This window comes from Struthio camelus, chromosome 6 (genome assembly GCF_040807025.1).
Source record: "Struthio camelus isolate bStrCam1 chromosome 6, bStrCam1.hap1, whole genome shotgun sequence".
Lineage (NCBI taxonomy): Eukaryota > Metazoa > Chordata > Aves > Struthioniformes > Struthionidae > Struthio > Struthio camelus.
In genome coordinates, this window is record NC_090947.1 from 7,010,307 (window position 1) to 7,034,731 (window position 24,425).

The 24,425-nt window shown below is 42.8% G+C and overlaps 1 protein-coding gene across 7 annotated transcripts in view; it reads left to right on the forward strand.

Annotated features, from left to right (window-relative positions):
• Positions 1-23,620, forward strand: part of KANSL1L (KAT8 regulatory NSL complex subunit 1 like) — a 64,938-nt gene extending 41,318 nt beyond the window's left edge. For 3 of the 7 annotated variants that reach the window (XM_068947921.1, XM_068947918.1, XM_068947919.1), the window contains exons 7-16: positions 4,454-4,613; positions 8,182-8,292; positions 9,456-9,593; positions 12,072-12,196; positions 13,205-13,329; positions 13,977-14,031; positions 19,779-19,891; positions 20,970-21,150; positions 21,789-22,089; positions 22,189-23,620. In XM_068947921.1, coding sequence (XP_068804022.1) covers positions 4,454-4,613; positions 8,182-8,292; positions 9,456-9,593; positions 12,072-12,196; positions 13,205-13,329; positions 13,977-14,031; positions 19,779-19,891; positions 20,970-21,150; positions 21,789-22,034 — 1,254 coding nt within the window. In that variant the 3' untranslated portion in view covers positions 22,035-22,089; positions 22,189-23,620. Of the gene's footprint in view, positions 1-4,453; positions 4,614-8,181; positions 8,293-9,455; positions 9,594-12,071; positions 12,197-13,204; positions 13,330-13,976; positions 14,032-19,778; positions 19,892-20,969; positions 21,151-21,254; positions 21,404-21,788; positions 22,090-22,188 lie in introns of those variants that run through there. The other 4 variants (XM_068947922.1, XM_068947920.1, XM_068947924.1 and 1 more) reach the window with 3 other exon arrangements.
• The last annotated feature ends 805 nt before the right edge of the window (positions 23,621-24,425 follow it).

Below are 24,425 nucleotides of genomic sequence, written 5' to 3' on the forward strand. Positions count from 1 at the left end.
TCCCCACCTATAGATCGCAGGCAAGGGCGTGGGAAAGATCAGTGCCTTCCACATCTATAGAAACTTCAGCTGGCGGAGGGGGAGGTTGTACGCTGCAGTCTGTATCTTTGGCATCATCTGTTACAGACCTTCCCATGTAGAGATGCTTTAGATGTTTTGTCCCCTTCTCCCCCACTACGTGCTGCCAAGAGCTGATCTGTGGGGCTTTGGGTTTACGCTGTCCCTACCCATGTGCGGTGTTTTTCCTTTGCTCCGCCCTGAAGCTGGGTACTGAGTTTAGGGAACATTTCGTTGAACCCTGCGTTCTGTCCGAGAGATGCACCTCTGCTCAGGGCGGGAGAGGAAGGCTGGGAAGAAGCAGGTTGTCTGTTGAGGCAATTTCCAAAGCACAGCAGCAAGCAAGCAACTTGGTGCTCGGTCTGTGTGGGCTGCGTGGAGGCAGCTGTACACGTGGCTTTCAGAGGACAGAAAGTTAGCAATGTGTCTGGTGCTCAGAGGAGGCCTCCCCTTCTGCAGCAGGGCCACCCAGAGCCGTTCTCTCCGATCCCACAGGGATGTTTCTGCACTTAGTTTTCTATCTGTTTACTGAAGAAAACGCTCTTGCACTGAGGGGGAAACCTCCTCTTTGATATCGCTGTAAATATCTGAGTGTGTGTGTTTGGGAAGCCTTCTTCAGGCCTGTGAAAGTAATCGGAAGCAGACATGACAGGTATTCAGTGGAGTGTATTTGAGCTAACTTAACGAACTTACTGGATTCGTACATACTGGTACGACTGACCTGCAGCTCTCTGTTGGGTTGTTACACTAAGGCCTAAGTGGTTCCTTCCTAGAAGCCAGCTTTTTTCGTAGTGCAAAGAGTGGTTGGCTGGCGCTGTTCAGCTTTCTGGTCCTTCTGGAAGAGAGGCATGAGCTCATCGGGCTTTGACCAAGGCATCGATTTGTCACAAGCAAGTGCAAGACTGTGTTTTGAATATCAGCCTAAATTGCTCTCTGTATTTTCTGTGACCCGCTAAAATAGTGCTGAAGAAAAAAATTGCAAGAAGATTACAATTCATAATGCTACAGAAAGTTAGCTTCTGTTGGTGCCCCTGTTCCTCATGAAGTTCAAAACAGAGCTGTTCTTTTGCTTTAAGAGGTAAAGGTTGCACACTTCTGATTTCCTCTTAAATAGAGTGTATCTTCTTTTCTGTGATGGAAGCAATTTAATGTAATGTTATTCCTCATATCTACTTAAGCTCAGGAAGCATGAGGTTTGGCATTTCAGTGGGGAAGAAAAAAGTTTCAGGAGATGAAGCATGAGGTTTGGCATTTCAGTGGGGAAGAAAAAAGTTTCAGGAGATACGTGCAAGATAGAGCATAGCAGAGGAAAACTTGATAAGAGTTTGCTAATGCTTTTTTTTTTTTTTTTTTTAAACTCTCCCCTTCGGAAAGGTTGCCGTTGTAGTCAGGCTTGCTGTGGAGGCCTCTCTTCCAAAGACCGTACGCCTTAGTTCCCCGAAACCACTTGCCGTTGCTGTAGCTGGATGGTTATTCTTGTGGGGTTGTGGTGACCAGTTGGGTTGTAGACCCCGTTCCACGCTGAATTGGAAGCTGGCGGAGTGGAGTTTTCCAGTAAACAAATTCTTCAGTTTCCTTTCAGTAAGGATGAAGCACTGTCTTTGAGCGGCATGCTTTCATTGCAGAATGAAGTGCTTCAGTAATTTTTTTTTTTTTTTTCATCAAGAGTTGATTAAATCAACATTCCTGACAAACATCAGGACTTCACTAATTCGGCATTTTCCAATGGAAAACTACCCCATCAGAAATTTAAAGCAGCTCTAATAGCTAGGAGTACGGACTCTGCCAGATTGTTTAGCTAACGTCTAGCAACTTCACAGGCATTTGAAATAAAATAGCTCTTGCTTCAGTCGTAAGTCCGTATTTTCTCTTGAATGGTGAACTGACTTAATGAAAGATGTAATTATTTGGGCTGTTGATGTCAGAGCATTCAAGGAAATAACGTACAAATTTAAGCACAGAGTTTCGTAACTCCCACCACAGACAACACGAGGGAAGTAATTTGGCCTTTATAAATGTTGGCAGTTGGATTTTATTACTGTTTCAAAATAAATTGAGACTGTGGAGATTATTTGACTATATTATGCATGCTTTGGGGCAGGCTTAGCTTTAAGCTGTATTCTAAATGGGTTTGGGAAAAAAGTGAAGAAAAAGAAAGTCAGAACTAAAAGACTGGATGTCAGTATATCTTGGTCAAACCTATCTGGGTTTTCTTTTTTAAAGAATAAGCTTTATTTACTGTAACGTGGACTCATTTCTGGTTTAAAAAAAAAAAAAACTGCGCACACAAAGACAACAGCAAGAAAAAACCCTTCAGGCACAGAAGGTGCGGTAGCAGCTTAAATAGTGGACTTTGGGGAAACTGGTTCATTTCTGAAGAACAAATGCAATCTCAAGGGGAAATACGCTCTTCTGCAGTTTTGAAAAGCAAACCCGTACTGTATTGAAGGTAGAGCAACTACCTAAAAGCTGTTTAAGCTTAGTTTAATGGCCCATAGAATGGGAAACATTAAGTTTGCTTTCAAGTTTATCCTTCTAGTGTTTCCAAATGCAGGTCCCAGTTCTGCCAACGCTTCATGGATGTTTAAGGTTAAACAGATGAAGAGTCCCATATGTCTGTCGCAGGAAATAACAAAACACTGATTTGAAAGAGTCCTGGATTAGAAAAGAACTCTTCCCAAATTAAGTTGAAAGTACTTCTTTGTAAACCTATATATGGGGATCAAGGTGGATCAAGGGCTGTTAATGTTTTCCTTTGAGCAAACTGTGCAACGCAGGCTCTTGCCACCGCAGGGTCTCTCCTCTGCTCCAACTTCATAACATGCAATTTACATGATTTTAACAGAGCCTGCAATAAAATACCAGTTTAGGGAATTGTTTGGTTGAGAAGAAGGGAAGAGAGGGAAAAGAGAACATGTTGATGGGGTATTTTCTGACTTGCAGTGTGGGTTGTGAATACTGATGCCACCTGACAGAAGCAGTGATTTCAGTAAGCGGAGGGGGCGGTTAGCTTGTGGGTATAATCACTAACAGATGAGTGACATGGCCAGAATCCAGCCAGGAATATCTCGGGCAGGAAGAAACAGCTCAGGAGCTTTCTTGGATTCAGAAAGCAGAATTACTGAACGTACAAATAGGGTTCACTTGATCATCTTGCCTGTTGCAGCTGCTAGATGTTTTCCTTTCATTCCGTAAAAATAGTAAGAAAATCAAGAAGTCTGCTGTTGTATTCGTTCATACTGTTTCTTAAGCTGAAATCCTGTTCCAGGAGACGGTACATCTGGCGGTTAGCACAGTGTCAGGCCCCCCCCAGTTTCCCCGCTCCCTCCCCTCTCCTGCCTTCGAGCTTCGCGGCCTTTGGCAAAGTCAAAAGCCGGTTTTTGGCCCACAGCAAAGGAAGCCCTGAAGGACCTCAGTATCGTTGGGCTACTGCCCTTAGTATCCGTAAGGCCCAAAGTGGCATAAGCAGCACTGTTTCCCTGCAGTTAGTTCTGTAGCCCGCTCTGTTGCAGTGGCTTCTCTTAGCTACTGCCCTGTATCCTTTCGCGTTCAGATCTTTCATGCTTTCTGTCAGAGCTCAGCGTAACATTGCCCACGTTCTGCTTTTTGTTTCTGCCCGTTTTCACCCTGCCTTTTGCCTTATTTTCGTGGTACCTTGCCCCTACCATTACTGTGCAATCCATCAGAAGCATGAAGTATGCTTTTCATACTTGAATGTGCCTTGCAAGCAAGCAGCTAAATTAGTCTTTCTTCGTAGCTCTCCTCTTTCTCATAATTCCTCTTACTGCATATTAATCAATCCTCACTGCAACCCTATTCTATTTTTATTGCTCTATATCTTCTTCTGTTTGTGTTGCTTATCTGACATTTGAATTATAACAAGGAAAGGACTTTGCCCTCTTGCTTTGTGTAAATACACAGTGCGCTCAAAATGTTTAATATTGTATCTTGCATTAAAATTTATAAGCTTGAACTGTCTAGAGGTACAGACACTGAGGAATTCAGGACATCAGTGGGGATGAACAGAGGAGACCCCTGTATTTAGTCTGGTGTTAGTTTTGTTTGTGCATCTGTGTCATGCCTGTTGTGCTGGACTAGGACTTTGAAGGTGTGTTTGTCAGTCTTAGGATGTGTCAAAATGATGATTGATAACAGTTACATTCTACCCTGGAAACTTTGGGAACTGTTTCCTAGTCCTAAATAAAAGGTATGTTTTATTTTTACTATTCTTTGTATAGTGCATCGCAGTCTGTGAGAGGTAGAATTACTCCATGTTAAGAGCGCTTTTCCCATTCACGTAGCAAAACTGTCACTCACTGAGGTGCTGGTTTTTCTGGTCCAGTTTGAGGAAGTGAGTAAAGGAGAAGTTAACCTTTGTCTCTGTATATCCCCACAGACTTTGCCATCTAGAGACGCCTCCTTGACATACAAAACTCAGTTACCACATATGGATGTAGCCTCAACGTTGAGTGATAGTGCCAGTACAGCATCTAAAGTACTAGATCATGTGCAAGAGCTGGACTCTTCTTTCCATCCAGTCTTATCATTCCCTTCAGGTAAGTAATTCCAACACCAGGCCTCTAACAGGGGGTGGTTATGTTCGTGAGAGTTGCAGAGTTTATGGACTGACTTTTCTTTTGAGTGATTTTAGAACTTAGTTCTCCTAAAGAAGACTTGGCATTGATGAAATACTTGACTTCAGACTAAATAAACATCTTAACCTTCATCCTTTTGAAAAACACATCCACTCGATTTCACATTCCGGCAGGGTGATTACAACCAAGAGAGAGTGGCCAGGGAAAACTTTCTGGTTAAGGTGGTTTTGCCTGTTGCACGGTATTTTGTTTGGGATCATGTGCAAGTAGTCAGTTTCCAGTGTCTGCGCAGGTCTTCTGTGCCGTAATGGGTAAAATTTAAAGTCTGAGGAAAAAAGAATTAGGACGACTACAGTTGGAAAAACAAGTTTCAGAGTTTCCCTAGCATGCTGAGTATTTGAAAGCAGTTTCACATTTCAGGTCCATTTATTTCTAATTGAGTCACAGAATTGCACAGAATAGATGGGGGGGGGTTAGGAGATCTGGAGATCACCTGGTCCAACCCCCTTGCTCAAGCAGGGTCTCCTAGAGCAGGTTGCCCATGACTGTGTCCAGTTGGCACTTGAATATCTCCAAGGAAGGAGACTCTTCGATCTGTCCGGGCTGCGTGTGCCAGTAGAAGTGGGGTTGGGGGGGGGGGATGTTGTTGGGGTTTTTTGTTTAGTTGATTGGGTTTTTTTAACGTTCAGATGGAACTTCCTGTGTTTCCGCTAGTGCCCGCTGCCTCTTGTCCTGTCGCTAGGCACCACTGAAAATAGTCTGGCCCCATCCTCTTGACACCCTCCCTTCAGATATTTATACACATTAATAAGATCGCTCCCCGAGCCTTCTCTTCTCCAGGGTAAACAGTCTGAGCTCTCTTAGCCTCTCCTTGTATGAGAGATGCTCCAGCCCCTTAATCACCTCAGTAGCGCTTCACTGGACTTGCTCCAGTAAATCTGCATCTGTCTTGTACTGTGGGACCCAGAGCTGGACACAGCGCTCCCTGTGTGGCCTCACCAGTGTTGAGCCAAGGGGAAGGATCACCTCCCTCGACCTGCTGGTGAGAGTCCTCCAAATGCACCCCAGGATACCATTGGCCACAAGGGCACGTTGCTGGCTCGTGGTCAACTAGTTGTCGACCAGGACTCCCAAGTCCTCCTCCGTAGTGCTGCTCTCCAGCCTGTACTGGTGCATGGGTTTATCCCTCCCTAGGGGCAGGACTCTGCACTTGCCTTTGTTGAACTTCAGGAGGTTCCTCGCTGCCCATCTCTCCAGCCTGTCCAGGTCTCTCTGAATGGCAGCACAGCCTTCTGGGGTGTCAGCCACTCCCCCCAGTTTTGTATAATCAGCAGCCTCACTGAGGGTGTGTTCGTTCTGGTCGTGCAGGTCATTATGAAGGTGTTAGACGGTGTTGACTCCAGCATCGACCCCTGGGGAACACCACTAGTGGCTGGCCTCCAGCTGGACTTTGTGCCACTGATCGTAACCCTCTTGAGTTGGTGCTAGTCCCTTAGATATGCCCGTCGGTGGGTGAAAGCACTGTCTTGGTTTTGCTGTTTTCATGAGCGTTTTTCAGTTCAGGCAGGCCTTTTGCTTTAGCCCCCAAAAGCTATATTTAGTTTTTCTAATTGTTTTTGTGATAGTCAGCCTTTTTGGTGATCTTTGAAGTTCATGGTTTCTGTAAACTGATTCTTTAAATCTTTCTGAACAGTAATACAGATGTTGCTTCTGACTCGTCTTAGCCTTGAAACTAGTGCAGCTGACTTGTCAACACTTGAGACTTCAAAACAGCATATTAAATGCTGCTCTCAGCAGAAGGGATTCGTGTGATTTGATTTTTGCCTTAGGAAGAACCTTCTTCCAGGTAGTTGTTGACGAGTACAAGAACCCTGCTGTTTTGCGGGAGGTTCTTTGCCACAGAGTAATCCTGAACGTGAGGCTGGGACTTCTGAAGGACTGTTTTAAGTCTTTAATGAAACCCACTGTCTTCGCAGAATGACAGGGTATACCCTCCATCCTGGTATTAGGAAATCGAGGATTGAAGTTCTCAGTTTGGAGAACTGTTCAGCAGCCAGCAGAGAAGACACGAGTGTGGACAGGGAACCTGTAGGAGGTCTCCACTCGCAGGTTCACTGCAGGTCACGCGTGCAGGTTAGAGGAGAGTATCTGCTGTGTTGCCTCCTAGCTGAAGAGCAGAGAGGGATTCAGATTCAAGATGGACGTGGTGTTCTCTGTTGTACCTACTCTTTCCTTTTAAAGGAGGAATCACAATTTGCAGGTAACCTAGTAATATGGTGCAGCTGGACTGACTCACTAGTCTTTTTGCTTCTGGAAGAGTAACTGTCATTACAGTTCAAAGTCTGGCCTGTGGAGTTCCCACTTCACCAGGGGCTTTTTATAGAAAGTATGTGAGTGAGCGCAGCATACCTCGAGCATAAACTTGCACCTGAATAGCAGGAAAATTGTAGTTTGCGTCTAAGAAGTTTGGGAGGCGTTTCTGGTATTTCTGCACATAGCCTGTGGATAAACTGGGACGAACGCTCCTGCCCTCTTATTTAAGATGTAGGAGCACATAATGAACAATCTCTGAAACATCCAGGTGATTCCCCACTGAAAAGCAGGAGAAATGTTTTTGTTTAAAAGAAAAAAAACCTGTGACTGATAAACCTTTCAAGCCTTCTTTATGTTTTATTCAGGTGTAGAATAGAAAAAGAGCCAAAAACCTTGCGGAGAAAAAACCTTTTGCAGGTCACCTTTAGTACTGTGACAAAGTATCTAGTTAGATCAGTATCAGATTGAAATGATTTGTTCTTTCTAGTTAGCAAAATATGTTGAAGGTTCCTCTTCTGGCAAGTCCTCAAGGCACATGAGGCTAAGGTTATATGTAAAAGAAACAGTGGTTTCATGCCTACCCTTTGGCCCTGCCCTCAGTCCCTTTCTCATTCTGAATTTAGTAGTTGCCGAGCCTGCTTCTTACCGTGACGCGTCCCCTCTGAATGTCGCTCATGCTAATAGAAACAAGGAGTTTTTATCTCCAGGCAATTAATGGAGATTATCTTGCACAGTACTTGTCTGTCTTAGCTATCTGGTAGCCAATACTATGGGTGCTTTGTCTGCAACGGAGGGTAGCAAATATGCAATAATTATCGTGCTGAGAATCAAATGCCTTGCCTCCATTTTTTTGGTTTACCTATGCAAAAATCACATCTCCAAAACACCTGATTTGGCTTTTTTTGAGATGCCGTGGTTGGGTTTTCCTTGCAGCGCTCTCTGTTTTCAGGGCATCCTCCTTGTATTGGCTGCAGTTGGACTGTGTGAAGTCGCTGCTGCCGTACAGTCGGTCAGGCCTCTCGGGAGTTACTCTGCACTGCTGCCCTTTCAGGAGCTGAAGGACTCAAGGCAGCTATATTGCTCGTGGAGGATATTACATAGCCTTGTGTAAATCGATTCCTAGGCATTTAGCAATGATGAATCATTCATTGGTTCATAGGTAGCCGGTTTTCTCATATAGACTCCTTTTTCCTTTGTTTTTTTTGTTTGTTTTTAGATATTCCTCTTCACGTGTATTTTGAAACGTTGTTAAGAAAGGATGACGTTAAAGGAGAACCTGTTGATACGTCCTCTCTGGGGGTGGAGTTTAAAACGTCTCCAGACAATGGTATGTAAGGCAAACTATTTTTCTGTTTGCAAGACTGTTTTTGGTTGGTTTGCCAGTATTTCCTGTCCTGAAGAGGTTCAGATTTATAAACTACCACAAAGCAGGCTTTTAGAGAAGGTAGCTGGCTAGGGGATTGGGAAGGGCAGAAAAGAGCACTTCCCAGAACACACTGCATCAGAGTAAAAGACAAGTATTTAGGCTCTGGGCAAATAAAAGATAAGGAAAATGAACACTATATCCACCGTACCATCATCAGTCAGAGGTTAAAGATTCTTCCTGAACAAAAGCAGTCAATGTGAGTCTGAGTCTGTCCTCAGATTTCTTACATTTGGGTTCACAGTATGGGATTGTACCACTTCAGTTTCTTTTATTAGTGAAGAGACTAGAGGTTAAAAAAACGAAAGAATAGGCCATCCCAGGTGTCCATGCAGTGTGGTAGGAGGAAATGTCAGGCCACGAGCCATGGCAGAATCCCACCAGGGCTCTGACGGAGCAAAGCGCTTCAGGCACATGGGTAAGGGTGGGATGGGGGAACTGGGTCCTTCCCGGTCATGGCAAGTGAGGTAAGCGTCTGTCTTATGGGGGGGGGGAAAAAAAAAAAAAAAAGAGGGGGGCCTTAATCCATGAAACCTTCTTAGGTTAATTGACTGACTTGCCACTTGGTTTATTTTCTTGATTACACTGGGGTTGTTTCTTCATGTTCTTTTTTAAAGATTAAAAAATTAAAACATATAGCTCCATAGGTGGCATGACAAATTAATTACAGCAGCAGAAATGCATGTTTTTTTACATGTGAACCGTAGCATCGTAAAAGGTTATGTTCCTTATATTCCTATTCTTACCTCCTCTTCCTTTTTCCTCTTCCAAGGATAGTAGGTTATTCCCAGAGGTACCTTTGCTATGGGCAGTTTGGTTGGAGAGGGGAGCAGTGCTACACTGACCCAGGTCCACCAAAGCCGCAGGAGGGCACCAGGCCGAGCAGGGAGCGTTTGGCCCGGGGGTTCTTCGCGTGCACAGACGCCTGGTTGCCGTATTGTTTACTGCTTGGATTTCTGTTAGAAGGCTCTTTGCCATTTCCGTTATAAATAGTTCTCCAATTTAGACTGTAAATTGTGCTAGTGGAAACTAAGCGTTCAACTTGATACATGCCTTTTCTGTTGTAGACTATAATCAACATAACGTTTCCCTCAAACAATGGAGCAGTGGCTGTTTATCTAATCCCAAATGTCCATCAGTGTCGGGAACATCTGACCAGCTGTCAGAGGGAAGAAAGAAAAGGCACCTAAGTGAGACAGCAGTAGGTAAGACAAAAATGGTATTGTTTAAGACAGTACTACTACTTCAGATACTTACTATATAAGAAGTGTGTTATCACTGGGCTTTTAAGAATGAATTTCGGGTTATCTTCAAAAAGGATACTGCTGTGAAACTTTACAGGAGTGAAGAGACAGACTTACTGCACCATGAAAGTAATGCACTGTTTTAAAGCATAGTAATCTTTCTCTTTCTACTTTCATATATATTACAAAAGTAAACAAGCTTCTGTGTTGTATTCCTGGAATACTCTTTAAGGAAACTGCTCAGCAGTCTGGCTGTGTTTTTTGTAATGCCAGCTGCCATTATTTTTATTTCTATTTTTTGGTAAGCAGTCAGTGAAACAGACTGAATTGCGAAGTCATCTGTCAAATCATGTGCTCAACCAAACATTTACTATTTCTAGAATCTTTGGTCAGTTATGTTTCGTTTGTTGTGTACTGTCATTTGCGGTTCTGGTTTCCTTCCAGGCTGTTAAGAGGGCTTGTGGGTAGCCAGCGTTTATAATTAGTGTTTTCACCCATGCTGTCTTTATAGTTCAACCCATTGAATCTGTACGTCAGCACTAGGTAAATTAATAGAAACTGCCTTGTAAGTCCTGTAGAGCCGCCCAGAGTAATGTGATTGTTTAGGGACAGAAAATTCAGCATCCCATTGCAAAGAAAAATAGCATCTTGCCTCTCGGTGCTCTTGGGACCTAAAAGCCTAACAGATTCCATTACGGATAAAACTCATGTATGTGAACTTCTGGAAGACTTCTGGCAAAATGCCTCATGAGAGACTTGAACAAAATAAATGACAGAGTGAAAAAAAAAAAAAAAAAGGACAGAATATACTGGTTTAAAATGTCCACTAAGAAAGAATTAAAATATATAAATAATCAGTTAACATTATGGAAAAATGTGCTAATAACTAAAACTGGTGGTGTAATCTTGCAGTAAAGGTAGGGGTATGGGAATTACTGCAGAGATGATTTAGCCAAAAATTATGATGTACTTGGGGGGGGGGGGGGGGGAAGGTTAGTACAGATGAAAAAGTTACAGGAGAGACTGAAAGTTTTCAGTCTGTCCAAAAACATATCTTTGGTTTTGATGAGATGCATAATTCCCCTTGTGTGCTACAATCCTTTCCTTCCTTTTGCTGTGCAGCCTTCGCTTAGGCTCTGTGCCGTCTGCTCCTCAGGGCTGCGCTGCCCTGTCCCCTCTCGCCCACCAGGACCCCTTTTCCCATTTCGCCTCCTCCGCCCTAACCAGCCTCCCAAAGCGGGATGCTGGCGCCGTGCCGCTCACGGCCGCGTTGCCTCCCTGGCTCCAAGCGTGCTGTCGCGCACAGTGAGAGGAGCAGTTTGAATTCTGCGAGGGCGCTAGTAAGAGATAAAACGTTTTGGTATAAACCTTTTGAAGTTACGTGTAGTCATCTGCCAGTGGAATTTAGCTCCTTGAGTTAATGGAAGAAAAAAGTAATCTTTTATCATGAGGATCATAGACGTTTGGGCATTTCCCAATGCCAGAAAACTGCTATGTGGTGTATTTGTGAGTAGCAGCAGAAGTTCTAGCTTACTAGTGCTCAGGGTGTACTACTACATATTTATTCCTAATTTGGGCTCTGTCTAGGAGAAATTATCCATGGGGAAGGTCAGCTTGATGAACAAGGCCAAAAATAAAAGCTGTGTGCCAGGGAGCTGCAGAGCTGCCTGGGAGAGGAGAGTTCATGTACTTGACCCAGACGGTGCAATACAGTCTTTAGGATCTGTCTTACCTCTTTATTTTTTTTTTTTCCCTCCATGTTGGAATCTGCTGATTCTTTTTATTAGTTTGTATTTAAAATTAGTTTGTCTTAAATTTGAGTTCTCTTTTCTTACTGTAAATTAAGGATAGTGGGAAAGCAGGACACTGGTGGTTGACTTCTGAATCCTCCTAAAGGCTGCTTACACTCGGACTGAATAAGAACGGGCAAGAATTACGATTTGTCTGGAGCAGTGAACCAGCGCTAGAAAAAAACCCACATGGCGATCTAGAAACTAACTTTGTTTGTTACTCTTGCTGCCAATTTTATTGTGTCATTTTTCCAAGGAGGAAACTGTCAGGGATCAGTTAACCAGTATTTCGGTGAGATGGAGGCCAGTTAGGGAAGCGCGCACGGGGGAGCGTTCCTGTAAGTCTGCCTGCGTTTGCTGTGTGTGTAGTCCGTGACAGCTTCTGTAAAAGAAGCAGGGTTTGATCATGTGATGTTGGTTCCAAGAGAAGAAATTCTTCTTAGAAGGAGAGGGACAAGCTTTGTGGAACAGCAGTGACAGGATGAGTAACAAGTGTTTATTTAGACAGCGTTTTTTTAGTATTCATTAAAACTAAGCGGTTAGCTGTGGGCTTCTAGAAGTGGTTTTCCTCTTACTGTATGGAAAAATATCTTTAGTGTAATGGGCAACAGTCAGTATGCATTTTTGTTGTTGTTGTTTTTTGTGACAGGCGAACGTAACACTAGGTTTGAGACATTTTCCTTTCAACATGCAGAACCAGAATCCCATAGCAGTTTTGCTGCAGTGACCAGTGTCAGTGCGATGTCTAAGTCCACTCACAGCACTTCATCACAGGTAAACCAAAAATGTGTCAATGTCTTAACTGCAACATTAACAGGGAGTTGCCCAAATTAATAATCCAAAAATGCATGGCTTTGAATTATTGCTAAAGTACATTTTTACAGTGAATTAAGTGGCTTAGATAAAATAATTTATTCCAGATTAGATACGTGCTATTCCTAAAACAGATATTTGCGTGTAAAAGCATTCTGCAGATTCTAAACCTGAAGTGCAAGTTTAGTTTATTTGCATTAGGCCGCTAATAGTTTTTTTTTTTTCCTTCAAATTTCATAGTCTTTAAGTCTCCTCTTAGCTATTTAGAACCTCTTGCACAGAACTACTGGCTAAAGCTCTGGTATACCAGATCGCTGAGGAGCAATAGAGCTCTGGTTCAATGAAGCCCATGCAGAAACATGCTTTGGTTTATTGCAGTTCATAAGGATTTCATCATCTTAATGCTCAGATTTCAGGCAGGCCTACAGTTCTGCAAAGCCTAATAGTACACTGGTGCTCTGTAAGTCCTCATGTTTCAATCCTGGAATGACTACTGGCTAGCTGAGTTTAAATCTGCATCCTCTAAGCAGTTTCGATAGCGCACACTTTTCTTATTTTCCCTTCCATGAGCAGACCAATGGAACTGGAATTCTTACCTGTATCATACTGAAGAACCACTTGGGTTACGGGTTGGTAGATGGGTCCTAGAAGGTCCTCCGTATAGACAGAACATTATGAAGAAGGTAGCATGAATGTAAAGTTCTCAAAAGTATTCAGAAGTAATTGTAACTAAAATCAGGGAGGGGAAACTCCCACTGCTTTCAGTAATAGTTATGCCAACATTGAGTAAATCAACACATCTTTAAAGTACCTCACCTTTCGGAAGTTCCACCTTTAAAGAAGTCATTCCGCTTCTAGCAAATCTGTTCACTTTACAGAATTTCTCCTTGTGCAGTTCTAATGGTTTTCAGCTAACGTGTGGTTCCTATGATTTGAGCTGATGAATCTCCTTGTATTAATATTTTACAGCATAACTCAAGGAGGAGGTTGAGAAGTGAGAGCTCCTACGACATAGACAACATTGTTATTCCAATGTCACTGGTGGCACCATCGAAGTTGGAGAAACTACAATACAAAGAAATCCTTACCCCAAGGTTTGTTCATGATCTCCTTGTTTACAAAATAGGTAGCCAAATGAACATGAGAACGTTAATTAAGAATAGGGTTAACGTGTAGTTAGATAATTTCATAATACTAAGATTTTTTTTTTCCTGTGCACTTCAATTTGTGTATTGGGGTAGACGAAAGACTGGAGTGGTGGGAAGAATCGACAGCCGATTCTAGCACAAGGGAAATAATCCAGTATGCACAGAGCAGCAGCAGATGCACAGCTGACTAAAAATAGAAGTGTGTTTATATCTTTTTAATTCTAGTGATATTTGTGGGCTTACATGTGCTATTAGGCTGAATCTCTCTGAATGGTTATTTTGAGATTGCTGTCTTTTTGGTGCTTTATGGTTCAGAAGAAGGTAGTTAACTTTCTTCAGTGAATTGAATAGAAATTTTTTTGCCTTTTTTTTTTTTTTAAGATTTATGCATTCTGATATTGTAGAATAAGCTTAACTTGTTCCATATGGTGTAAACCATAATTATTTTATTTGGAAGAATTTTTGAAGCACAAGCACTATTGAGGAAGGAGTGAGTGATGGTGTAGTGTTGAACAGACGAGTCATCTTTACTGTTGAAGTAATGAAACAGCATTTAGGTAAACTTGAGTTGACTTGCCTTGTCTCATTTCTAGCTGGAGAGTTGTTGAATTTCAACCTTTGGAAAGATCTCATACAGATGAAGAAGAGGTAGGCCGCATTTTAATTAAACTAACAATTTATAATGGTCATAACCAGTATATATTTCCAGAAGTCAGTGACTTCCTGAAAATACGGGTAAGTTTCAAGTTTCAAAAATAAAGTATTAAATATCAGATTTGTGGAAAATAGATCTTCTCGCAACCAACTTGACCCCGTTGGTAGGTGACATCAATGTGACTATTCATTAAGAATCAAAGATGCGGAGGAACTGTAACGCCAGACTGGCCTACAGGAGATGGCCTGTTCACTTGTTCGTTTGGCTCATCCATCCCTTGCTGTCGGCGCGGAGGCGCAGTCAGAGATCGCGTAGGGGCCCTTTGGTCAGAGCTCAGCGCTCCCGGCTCCAGCAGACTCTGATGCTGGGTCTCCCAGTATGACTCTCTCGGGGGTACCTGTGCTACAGTGGCTGTTTTTCTCTCACAATTTCTTTCACAGCCGGTTCCCATGGCCTGTTGCTCTTCAGGAGGTAATCTGGCACTTTGCCTGTGGGACCAGCAGGTTTTCTCAGTTTCTTCTCAATGTTCGGTTTCCTGCTGATGAGAGCAAACTTTTCTTCTTTCTGTTTTGTCAGGAACAGCGTAACCTTCAGCATTTCCCGCTTGCCTGTTGAGCTAAGTTTGCACATTGTGTGCTACTGTTGCTTTCTCCAGACATAAGAATCCACCTTTTTTTTTTTTCTTTTTTTCTTTTTTCATTCCTTCAGGGAACGTCCATGGACTTTCCAGTTGGGGGATTCCTCTCTTGCCTAATCAGGGGTCTGAGGCACTTCCTAAGCCAAGTGTGAACTTGCCAGTGGGTCTGTTCCCTAGTCTTGTTTTCTGTCCTTTCCATCTTCTTTTTTTCGTTGGGTCCTTTCCCAGTATCAAAAAAGAAACCTGCCAGTTTTGCTGTCCTTTGGCTCTCTCTGGTCTTCCTCCGGTTGCTGCATGGGCCACTACCAGCTGTTGTAGCGCTAGGACTTGTATTCGTGCCTTGATCCAGAATACCCTTCCTGAGCACTGCTTTCACAGAATCTCTGCAGCCAGGGTTTAGGTGCCTTAGTAGTAGGAAAAAAATTGCATTTATGTGAAAGTACAGAATATTGTGCCAAAAGCATAAAAATGAAATCATTATGTTGCCACTCTCTGGGGTAGAAAACACGCTCTTCGTGAACGACAGCTTCCTCAGTAAAGGTGGAAGCAAACCTTCCCTTTCAGAGAGCGTCGTGGTCTTTGCTGCTTACCTTTTGTATTTGGCACTGTACTCTGGGCCCTGAAGGAAGAGAGCACCTTACGCTGTTCCTGCCTTTTCTCACAGTCATGAAATTCTTGGTGGTGGTTGGATTTTGTCATCTGCACCACTGCCTTTTGGTTTGGTACTGTCTCTGTGAGCAAGAAACTTCCCCTATCTTCTTTTCGAGTGGGAAGGTGACGTTATGTGCACAGGAGAATGCTCCAGCAAGGATGTTTGTTTAAACTATTTGCAGACTAACTAATAAGGCAGCAAAGGAGCACTGTCTCAGGGGAACGTACTGTTCATGTCTCTCTCTTTGCCCTGGTATCTAAGGGGAGAAAAGAAGAGTTTCAACAGTGATTTGCCTCAGAGAGAGAGAGAGAGAGAGAGAAAGAGAGAGCGAGCGCTTCAGGGGACTTGCTGGGAGGACTCAAGGGTTTTCTTGCTTGTAGATGCCATACAGACAACTTGTCTTATGTACTTTTAGCTGAATAGACTTTGAGGTGTCACTCCCTAACGTCTGCACGCTTGTCGCTTGTTTAATAGCTCTCCCAGTACATTTTGAGTTTGGCATTACTAGTTGAGCCTGTGTGATTCATTGTTTGGCCAAGAAATACTTGAAAAGCAGTACAATAAAGCAGCTTGGCCTCCTGCTGTGGTCCAGTGCTCCTATATTGTCTGTCCATTGTCGGGTAGAATGAGAGAGGCGAGATCTCAGCCCAGAGAAGAATGCTAAAGAGCGTGTTTGTCTAAATCATCCGTGGCCATTTTTTCCTCCTTTCTTTTAAGATTGTGTTAAGTGGTTTGGATGCTTTCTGAGTACAGAATAAAGGAGGTTGGTTGGGTTGGCGTTATCTGATAATAGTTCTTCTGCTTCTTTGCTTTAGGTTTTAGGCTGAGTTAGATTTGTTACCGAGTAAGCGTGGAGGAAAGGAGAGGGGGGGGAAAAAAAAAAAAGCATTACCTTTTCTACACTCGTGCTCTGTCTCACACGCTAGGAAAGCGTTCCTAGTACTGAACTCAAGGCAAGCTTCAGTAGATTATTTGTGAAGGACGAGAGAAAAAGAGGCAGAGCGCAAAACGTACTTTCTGCTTTTATATAAAGTAAAGCCTGTATCAGTGCAATAGACTTGCACCCAACAATTCCACAAGTTAAGGGAAAAAAAAAAAAAGTGGGGTCCTAAATTTGTCATGGTTTGTAGAAGCCATGCTTCTAAGGGTGGGAGCTCTTTCTGAAGATCAGGCCTGTTTGTAGTTTTGAGTACAAAAAGCTTACTTTTTTTTTTTTTTTTTTTTGGGGGGGGGGTGCCTAATATTTGTTTCTGGAAATTTTGCAAGGACAAACATTAAAAAGTTGGTAATGCAAAAGTTAATCTTCTAGCTGTGTCTGCTCCATTGCGCGCGCTAAACATGCTTAATTTTTTGAAAATACACTGTTTGAGTTTCCTGGTCTATATGTACAAATTTGCAGTCTGTTGTTGCTTTGCTTCATGGAAGGGTGTGGCATGGGGTTTCCTGCTCACTTTTTGTTTTTAATTCCTTTTGCCCAGGTTAACAAGGCATGTTTGTAAAGTAACATTCAAGTTTATTTTGCAGTTGTTTGTTTCAGTAATGGCAAATACTTTGGACTAATTCTTGGTGTAATTAGTTTTGCATAAGTGTTTTTATGGTTTAGGGCTCTGTTTCCCATGAAGCTGAAGATGGAAACACAAAACGTCATTTTGCTGCTTGTGTCGCTGCTGGACCACGTAGTTTGGGTGACTTAGCTTTGCTTATGTTGTTTGGAGAACTTCTTTTCAAAAATATTCCTGGTCTGATTTGACCTGACTGTAGTGTCTCGTAGCTTAACTAGATGCTCTGGGCGGGGGGGATACCAACATTAGTGTGCTTTAAGATTTTTTTCTTTGAGCGAGATCATTAGACATGCCTCATGAACAGACCTTTCCAATACCATTTCCTCTCAACATCACTGCCACATTCTTCCACCTAGTAATGGCTGTTCTCTTTGTCCTTTTTCAAACTAACCCTAGTGAAAATTTTTCAATTTTCTCCAGTTATAGTAACTGTAAATTAACCTCAAGTTGGTAGAGAAATAAATATATGACGTCTCACAGAGTTGGGCAGGGACAGAGGCTGTGCTGATCCAAGTAGAGAATTTATACTCTGCAGTAACATGGTGATTTGATCCGTAGAACCAAGAATAATTTTTAAGTGAGAAAAAAATATATTAATTGTTAGTCTTCAATAGACTAGGGTTAAAAACTCATTTTAAGTACACAAGTATTTAAATCGCTGATATGAGCTGTGGAGACGGAGCAGTTAGTTAGGTTTATTTTTCACCATTTTTTTTAACCTCTTTGCTGGGAGAGGAATGTTGGCGTGGATTTTTTTTATTTTTTTATTTTCTTTTTTTAAGGAAGCTCGTTAAAAATGAAGCTTCTTCCCAGCATGAAAAAATTTGGCAATTTGCTAAGAAAAGTATTTTCAAAGTCTAAGTTTGTCTTTCAAAATTATCTTTTGTTTCCACTTCAAAGGAAATCTGAGCACACAGAAAAATGCTGAATTTTTCCCTGTGGGAATAGCACTTTTGTAGTCCATAAAATTCTCACTTTCACGCTATACTTCAGTGACCCGGGAGAAACAGAATTTGAACTGCGATACAGCAACGTACAGATGCCACCCAAGCTAAAGAGTTGGCCAAGAAGTCCAGAGAGAGGAGGAAGCCCATTAAGTAGACTTGCATGAAAGGACACAAGCAGCTGACAAAGTGGTTTGTGTTTAACATAAATAAAGAAAAACAATGAGGAGTCGTGAAAAAGAAATCGCGAGATGGGCAAACAAAGCAGGCCTGTTTGTCTGACAGTTCCTGTTGGATGCTGGGTTAGGTAGGTGCCGCAGGATCCAGCCAGCTGCAGCTTTGGCAGATGGGTCCTGCGGCTGATTCAGATATCATTGAAGTCATTTGGGTCATTTGGGTCCTTTCAGTTGATGCAGTTAAATTTTGTTCTGGGGACTCTAGTTCACAACCAGCAGCCTAGGTTGGCAATGTGTCCTCTGTCCAGCTGAGGAGGGCCGCTTTGAGATGTTTTTTGCAGCAGCATACACAAGTTGCAGTATTTTGCAGTTGTACCCATGATGACACGAACTACTCCAGTTCTGCAAGACCTCACGTGAAAAAAGGTTTCAGCAAAAAAAAAAAAAAAAAAAAAAAAAAAAAAGTCTCAGGGCTGTTAGTCCTCTGCAGTAGAGTATGTGCAGCTGACGGCCTAACCTACGTTGTACGGCTCTCTCTGGCATTGCAGTGTGGAATTGGCATTCACTCCCTGTTTGATGTTATCAAACTAAATCGGATGATAAACGGCATTGCTTGTATAACAGCCCTGAGACTTCTGTTTTATAGAAAATGCAATTTATTTTCCCTGACCCACAATTCGTGGTATGGTCCTGTTGGCCAGGTCTGATTTGGCAGTGCAGCTTTCCAACTCCTACAACCAAGCGGTCATCATTCCTAGATTTGCTCTGCTCTTGAATTGGGAGCGCCTGGTGTTTTAAAAAAAAAAAAAAAAAAAAGAAACTATACCTAGAGCACTGTTATGCTGTAGCCACCGCTAGCTTTTTAGGTGACCATTGACGACCCTGAATGGTTTAGAGCACTTTTTGAAATAATGCTAAACTGTGCCAAAGACCGGTCCAGCCCAGAGCCTGTCCTGCAGACTGGGGAGTGAGGGGGAGAACAGCAAAGTGCTCCTTGCCCAGCTGTGTCTAAGCAGCAGTCCTCATGTGCTGCCAAAGGAAAAAGGAAGCTCTCCACTCTTTCAAAGTGAAGGTCAGATTTGATAGCTGCATCCGAGGAGTTGTTTTACCTAAAAACCTGGCTCTTGTTTGACTCTGAGCAGTTAAAACACCCACATTAGGTCTCTGTTAAGTTGTCCTGGAGGCATGCAAATCATTTCCTAAGAATATACTCTTCAAAGCAGAAACCGTTTTATGGTTGGCTTCATAGCAGGAATGCGGCACCTCAGGTTTGCTAAGTTGCTCTCAAAGTGGCGCTACTGCTGTCCTTGGTGAGCTCAGGCCTCTTCCACCATACTTAAAGCACACCGGGCAAATGCTGCTGCCTCCCAGCCCCCTCCTGAAGCATTCTCTAGAAACTCACTCTTAGTGTTGTTGCTTGTCTTCGTAATGTGCTCTCTCTGCTGGCTTGGTTTACAAATGAAGAGTTGTCCTTTTAATTAATTTTCTGGGGAAAAAAGTTAGTTGCATTGGTGGGGGGGCATAACGTTTCTATCCATTCAAATCAGCCACAGACATGCAAAGAAATAAGCTGAATCTCCTATATTGGCCCTTGATGAGCATATAAGCTAACTGCTTCTGTTTTTATGATGTGCCTTTATAGTGCAAGTATACATTGTGTCGTCTTCTGTTGCGTTTGGTGAACAGCTCTTCACAGAGGTATATCGGCTGTCTTTGTTTTAGTGATGTTCATAATTATGGCAGCAGCTATCCCTTGTTTGTAATTACAGCTAGAAGATCTGTCAGATGAAGTATTTTCCTTGCGTCATGCAAAATATGAAGAAAGAGAGCGAGCAAGGTGGTCGCTGTGGGAGCAGAGCCGCTGGCCCAGAAGGAATAGCAGGCAGGTGTACTGACTTCGATAAGAACATTCCTGTTGTTGAAATGCTGGAGTTGTCTGTGTTTGTTAGCACAGCAGTTCCAGAAATGCTGTCACAGAGAACAACTTTGAAAATGAGGGCAGGCCTTGTTAATTAGCTTGCTAGGGACAGTACCAGGTATGGTTGTTTTTGTAGCTGAAAAGGGAAGGCGATGCAGTCCTGAAGCATGCAGGCATGCCAAATGAGCCACATTTCTGTAAGCATGCTAGTGATTCAGTATTAGGAAATTAAAAAAGTTTTATTCCTGTGCTAACCACATTGTACTGTTAGCTTGTGCCCACTCCCCGTTATTATGACTTTAGCCAGTGAAATGTAATAACACGAGCCCTTTGTTACTTACCTCGCTTAGCTGAAAGAACCAGTTAGTTAGCTTTTCACCTTGCATTTAAAATGCATTTCAGTATTTTAATATCAAGTTCAAATTTGCATTAAAGGCTCCATCAAAACATTTATTTTATTACAACAGATTCTTACAACTGCTTACGAGAGTTAGAGTACTTACCGTACATGCCAGGGGAGTCCGGCGTGTGCTGCTGGGGCGATCCAGAGTGGAGGTGGGGAAGGGGAGCCCGAGGACCTGCTGTTTCTTCTCGAGTTGCTTAGACACAGTCTCACCCTTGAGAAAAGGCCTGCCAGTGCACTCTGGACTCCGCAGGCACCCATGAGAGATACCCTGTTCCCCTAAGTGGGAACAGCCCACAGCTCACTGACCTCTGCTGCCCAGCATTACAGTTCAGGAGGAGTGTGCGGAGTAAGGCACAGGAGTGGGGCAAGGCACTGGCTGATCTGCAGTCAGCGTGGGACTGCTCCAGCCCTGTTTTATCCAGTTAGATCCTCCACAAACAAAGCACTCTGCTTTGGCTTGGTACAGTGAGGTTATCGAGCACCTTGTGTTTTCACATGCTCTTCTGTGTTGAACAAGTATACTGTAGGTAGCATGTACATTCAGAGCAACCTTTTGAGAAGGAAAAAACTAAGCTGTTTCCAGCTTAGTGAAAGGGCAGGGAGCAGGTCTTAAGACTCTCTTTGCTTCTGTGCTAGATCTTACAGCAAAAACACTGATGGACGACACAGCCAAGATTCAGTGCAGAAAGACCACCCCGGCAGCTCCTGCGCCTCACTGCATTGCGCTGCTGAACCTGTTCCTGACCTGACTTCTGAAGGCCACAATTCCCTTTGTTCAGGGATCGCACAACTCTGCAGGGAGAGCCAGGAAGCAAAGGTAGGTGCTTTTAGTAGCTTACGGGTTTGGTCAGGTCTTCAGTGACCACTGGATCGTCAACTAAAACAAAGAACTTGAACGTATCCACCTCTCTCCTTGCTCAGAATCTCAGGCTGTCGCCCTAGTTTATGTGGACTGAACATAGCGCTCCTGTTTAGAACTAGATTGATATCCCTTATGAATGAAGGCCAAGATTTGTCAACAGGTAAAACTTTCATTGCTCAGTAAACATGGCACATGTTTTAGAGGCGAGTATGGCAGGCCTGGATTCAGGGATGCTGAATCTTTTCTCAGGGATGCTGGCAGGGGTTCCAGATCGTCTTAATCATTATGGGAGCAGGTGCCCTAGTGCTGTGGCACCACAGAAAAGAGAGCATTTCCCCCCTCCTGTACTGTGCCTGTTCAATTGTAGCTCTGTTATTAGCTTAAAAGTGTGTGAAGCCAGCTTACACAGACAGCTGGTGTCTAGCACTATAGTATTCTTTATCTGAAGAGCCCTGCAAACATTGTAAAGAATGATAGTCACTTGTTATTTGATAGCAGATCATGCTGCACGTAGCTAATCAGTTAAGACTCAACTGAAATCCCCCCCCCTTCTCTTTTTCAAACCCCACTCCTACCCTTCTGATTCCTTTCAGTCTGGGCTGTGGGAACTTCGAGTTTTTCCACTAAAAGATGAAGAGGTAGAAGCTTTACTGTGCCAAGATCAAATAACGAATCAGACTGAAATGTCAAGTGCAGCTTTCCCCAGCGACTCTCTCTGTACTTCATGTACACCCACTGGTTTGCCAGACAATGGCCATCTACCAAAAAAATCTACAGAAGAGCCAGAAGACTGCGAAAATGTTTGCCTGGGACTCAACAATGCAAGAAAACAAAGGTGACAGGGAATAATGGTGGTTCATTAAGAAAGCCAATTAAGGTGGAGAAAAGTGTAAGGTAAAAAAAATCTCTCTTGTTCACACAACGTATGACAGCACAATTCAAACCCTTTATGTTAGCCGCACATAATATATTTTCTTTCTTGCTTTGTAACAGGCAATCCCAAAGACAACACCACCTTCTTCTTGAACCCCAAGAGAAAGTAATTATTTCAAGCTGGAAGTCTAATATTCCCAGTGGTGGGAGTGGGCGCACATAAATTGCTGGCACCATTCACTGCTTTCTGTTGTCATATTGCCACATTCGTTAATAATCATCCTTTTTTTTTTTTTTGCTTGTTTTCAATGCCTTCTGGTTCTAGTGGATTCTGGTACAGCAGGATATGCTGGCTACCTTAAAAAAACAACTTCAACTGAACACAGAAAAACTACTTGAAAAGACAGATAGCAAGAGGGGACAATTTCTGATTATTTTCTTGTGTGGCATGAACTTGTGGAAAAAAAAAAAATCTGCCTCTCTTTCTTTAAATGCATGGGTGTAACCAAGCCATGCATAAGCTGGGGCTAGGTTAAGACCCATCAGTTTGAAAGCAGGTGTTCTTGAAGCCATGAATCTAGCTTAACGTGTTAACTCAGCTCTCTGTAGTGTCAGGGCGTGTTCCATATAGATGCCCTCAAGCAATAAGATAGAAATAGGCCACCGTATTTCACTAGTTGATGTATCTGCTACTCCAGAAGTAGTGTTTCCTGTTCGTCATGTGGCTATAGGGAAACAGAAGGAAAGAGGGGTCAAGTCAAATCAGTGATGCAACGCTTCTTGAATATTGTTTTGGGTCATCTTACTTCCTTAGACCTTCAGTAGCAAATGAGACTCATAACAGTTTGCTTTAATATGTTAAAGCCAGTTAAAGACACAAAGTCTTGTTCAAATTTCTGTGCAGTGCCTTGTTAGAGTCTCCTAAGTATGCCAACATTTGGTGACTAGCTGAGAAGGAAAAGATTATTGATGTCTAGCAAACCAATAAAGAAAAAGCCCCAAAGCTTTCCATTGTGATTCCAGATAGACTTTTAATTTCCCAGCCAGTTCACAGTGAGGAAGCAAAAGCAAGTTGTTTAAACTTGCATCTAAATAGCATAGTTTGGAATGTCTCTGAAATCTCAAGAGATACTAACAAAGATTAAGCATTGAATGTAAGTACAATGAGTCAATGGGAAGTTTTTCTGTGGAGGACAGTTGAAGGCAATTTTATAGGAGTCTCTGTTTTTGTGCAAAATTTTCTTCCACTTGAAATATCTGGAACTGAATGGCACGGGACAGATGACCCAGTTTTAGTGTCAATTTTTTTTTTCCCCTCTTTTTTTTTTTTGTCAAAATGACAGGAAATATACACTGGACATCTGAAAACAGTTCAGTAAAGTTTCAACACTACAACCTATTGCTACATTGTAGTTTATTGCACATTCTAATTATTTTTTTAAACACTTTTTTTAACACTGGTTTGTCTTAAACTTGAATCTTGCCTCAATGTCTGATACAATAATCTTTGATGCAAGGTTTTTTTTTTTTTTAATTAAAAGTTATTTCTATATATGGTGTATATAGTCTGAATTTGATGGCCTTTTGAAAGATGTGAAGAAACTGCGGTAATACTTCCTCTTGGCACAGAGACCTGCTTGGCCTGAGAATGGCTTTGCAAACATGCTAAAGGGGCAGTGGCGCTAAGCTTTGCTGTCATACCAACGTTGCATTGGTGCATCCTATGCACCAATAGGTGCATAGTGGGCTGCGAGGCTAAGGTCCGTTCCCCCCTCCGCTCCCACCCCAGCCTCTGAGCACAGGGGTGATTTTTTTCCATTTCTCTCTTCCCGCATGTGTGTCTGCTGCTGGAAAATGGTTTCTGAAAGCTGAATGCCTCAAATGCTTTGCAGGTCTTCCATACCTTTATCCATTCATTAGGAAGTCTGATCCAACCAGCTCTCGCACAGCTTTGTTGTAAGGTCAGGGCTTTCTGCTCTGTCTGATCCCTGGGGCAGTGTGAGACGTTTCTGCAATTTAGAGCTGGGACAAAGTAAACCAGCCAGCTGGATGCCTTAGCTGTTTTTCCTGAAGGGGTAGTCAGGAAATGGAAACGCAATCCAGTACTTTATAGTAAGAGGAGAGTGTTTCTCTAGATTGGGAAAAAGAAAAAAAAAAAAGTTAAAATGAGGCAAGAAAAAAAAATTGAGAAAGGAGAAGGCTTAACCAAGTTTGGTCAGCATAGTGAACTGGAAAGCAGTTCCTGCAGTGCTGCTCGGTTCCCAGCTGTGCTAGCCTGTAGAATCAGTGGGTTGCTTGCGGGTCACTCTCCAGCATGCTGGGTTAAAGCAGCTGCTTGTTACCTTGCCAGCTGCAGG